This window comes from Penaeus chinensis, chromosome 17 (genome assembly GCF_019202785.1).
Source record: "Penaeus chinensis breed Huanghai No. 1 chromosome 17, ASM1920278v2, whole genome shotgun sequence".
Taxonomy (NCBI): Eukaryota; Metazoa; Arthropoda; class Malacostraca; order Decapoda; family Penaeidae; genus Penaeus; species Penaeus chinensis.
In genome coordinates, this window is record NC_061835.1 from 11,705,240 (window position 1) to 11,707,739 (window position 2,500).

A 2,500-nucleotide genomic window follows, 5' to 3' on the forward strand; every position below is an offset into this window, starting at 1 on the left:
ACCATTAGTAGTATTATTATTGATAGTAATGTCATTGTCTTTTTTGTTATACCTTGATATAGTCAATAAAAATATTAATGAAAATATTAGTTATGGTAATGATAATAACAATAATAAAATCAATCAATGCACTAAAAAAAAAAAAAAAAATCTGAGGAGTTTAGAATAAAGTAGGAGACTAATAGATCAAACATTTATTCTTGAAAGAACTTACAAAGAATTGTTTGTAAAGGTATTTACACTATTTTAAGATATCAGTCTCTCACATGAGACAGAATAAAATATAAATAAATAGATATATAATTGCAAATAAGTTAACAGTTACTGATATGGACATGGCCTACTAACTATCACCTGTGTGTTGTCTCATGTGCCTCACAAGACCATTTTTCCAAAAGAAATCTTTGTGACAAAGTTTACAAATATAGGGCTTCTCACCTGTATGAACTCTCATGTGGGTTACCAGGCTATCTTTCTGAGAGAAATTTTTACTGCATATCTCACAACTATAAGGCTTTTCATCGGTATGTACTCTCATGTGCCTCACTTGATGACCCTTTTGAGAAAACTTTTTGTTGCAGATGTCACAGCTGAATGGTTTCTGTCCTGCATGTATTCTCATGTGCGTTCCCAGTGTGCCCTTTTGGGAGAACTTTTTGCTGCAGACCTCGCAGCTATAAGGCTTGTCCCCAGTATGGACTCTCATGTGTATCAGTAGTTTACACTTCTTTGGGAAAGTTTTGCTGCAAATTGCACATCTCAAAGGACTGCCAGCAGAGTGTCCTTTCACATGCAACAGGAAGTGGCTCTCTTCTACAAAAGATGCTCTGCACACATTACAACTCAAGCTCTTTCCTCCCACATGTATTTGCTGGTGGATTTCTAGATCACACTTTGTGGAGAATGGCATCCCACAAACAACACAAACAAAAGTGGATAGAGGATCTGCATCCACACCTTCCTTCCCGTTGCGCAAACAATTGTCGTCATCACTCTCCCTACAAGTTCCTCTCATATTGTCCTGGCTCTCAATTTCCTCAAAATACTGGTATTCATCTTTAACATCCACATCATACTCCTCCTTAATACAAACTGTATTTCTGTCACTCACAGCAAAATGCCTCTCCTCTTTTATTTTCAAACTGGTCTTTTCATCAAGATCAAAGTCATGTTCTTCTTTAATATAGACTTTGGTGAATTCCTTGTTGCAAAGCTGCATGCCAGTACTTCCCTCGTACATCATAGCTGTTGAGATCTTCCACTGATCAATGAATTAATGATACTTTCCATCTGAAAAAAACAACAAAATTAGTAATCAACGACTGAGTTTCATTTCCTTAATTTTATCATTGTCCTAGATACATAAAATGTGTTTTAAAATTGAAACTTGAATATCTACTTAACTTCATTGGAAATATCATCCTTCAATGTGCTAAATTCCTAAAAAAAAAGAGTAAGATATATGACTATTAAAATCTTAAACTCTCATTTTTCCTTCATTCAAATTTGTCTGGCCTAATAAAGATCCTTTTTTTCCTTTATCTCGTACTTCCCAGAAGACTCAACAGGAAATGAGCTCATTAAAAAATATGCATTAAAACAATCATGCACAAATGCACATATATGTACAAAAACGTATGTGTACAATACTTTGAACTTTCAATGGCTATGAATTCCTTAAGTCAATAATGAGCATGTATGTATGATTGTACATATAATGTGTGCGTGTGTGAGTGCGAGTGTGCGTGCGTGCGTGCGTGCGTGCGTGCGTGCGTGCGTGCGTGCGTGCGTGTGTGTGTGTGTGTGTGTTTGTCATACACACACACACACACACACACACACACACACACACACACACACACACACACACACACACACACACACACACACACACACACACATACACACACACATACACACACACATACACACACACACACACATATAATATCTGAAATGTATGTATAATTGTACATATAATGCGTGCGTGCGTGCGTGCGTGCGTGCGTGCGTGCGTGCGTGCGTGCGTGCGTGCGTGCGTGCGTGTCTGTGTGTGTGTGTGTTAGTGAGTGTCTGTGTGTGTGTTTGTCACACACACACACACACACACACACACACACACACACACACACACACACACACACACACACACACACACACACACACACACACACACATATATAATATCTGAAACTCCTGTCTTCCTTAAAACATATTTCTGCCTATAAAAACATATCGGCACTACTACTATGGAAGTAAAAATTTGCAGCTCAAGCCAGCATAAGACTGTATGAAACTGACGATGATTTTGAATCTTATTTGTGTGTGTGATTTACATTATTAAACTATGTGCAATAGGCACATATCATAGACTGGAAGTCTGTATAAAAAACAAATGTAAACAAAAACAAAATTACCTCAAAATTGAAAGTGGGAATATACATCCATTTCGCCTTCAGCCGATTTGGATTTGAATATCCAGTTTAGGAACTGAAAAAGA

The 2,500-nt window shown here is 37.2% G+C and overlaps 1 protein-coding gene across 3 annotated transcripts in view; it reads right to left on the bottom strand.

Moving 5' to 3' along the window:
* Positions 1-179: 179 nt before the first annotated feature.
* Positions 180-2,500, bottom strand: part of LOC125034181 (zinc finger protein 674-like) — a 4,162-nt gene continuing 1,841 nt past the window's right edge. For all 3 annotated transcript variants that reach the window (XM_047625866.1, XM_047625867.1, XM_047625868.1), the window contains 2 exons: positions 2,418-2,490; positions 180-1,290 (listed from right to left, as the gene is read on the bottom strand). In XM_047625866.1, the coding sequence (XP_047481822.1) occupies positions 344-1,243 (900 nt within the window). In that variant the 5' untranslated portion in view covers positions 1,244-1,290; positions 2,418-2,490 and the 3' untranslated portion in view covers positions 180-343. The remainder of the gene's footprint in view (positions 1,291-2,417; positions 2,491-2,500) is intronic.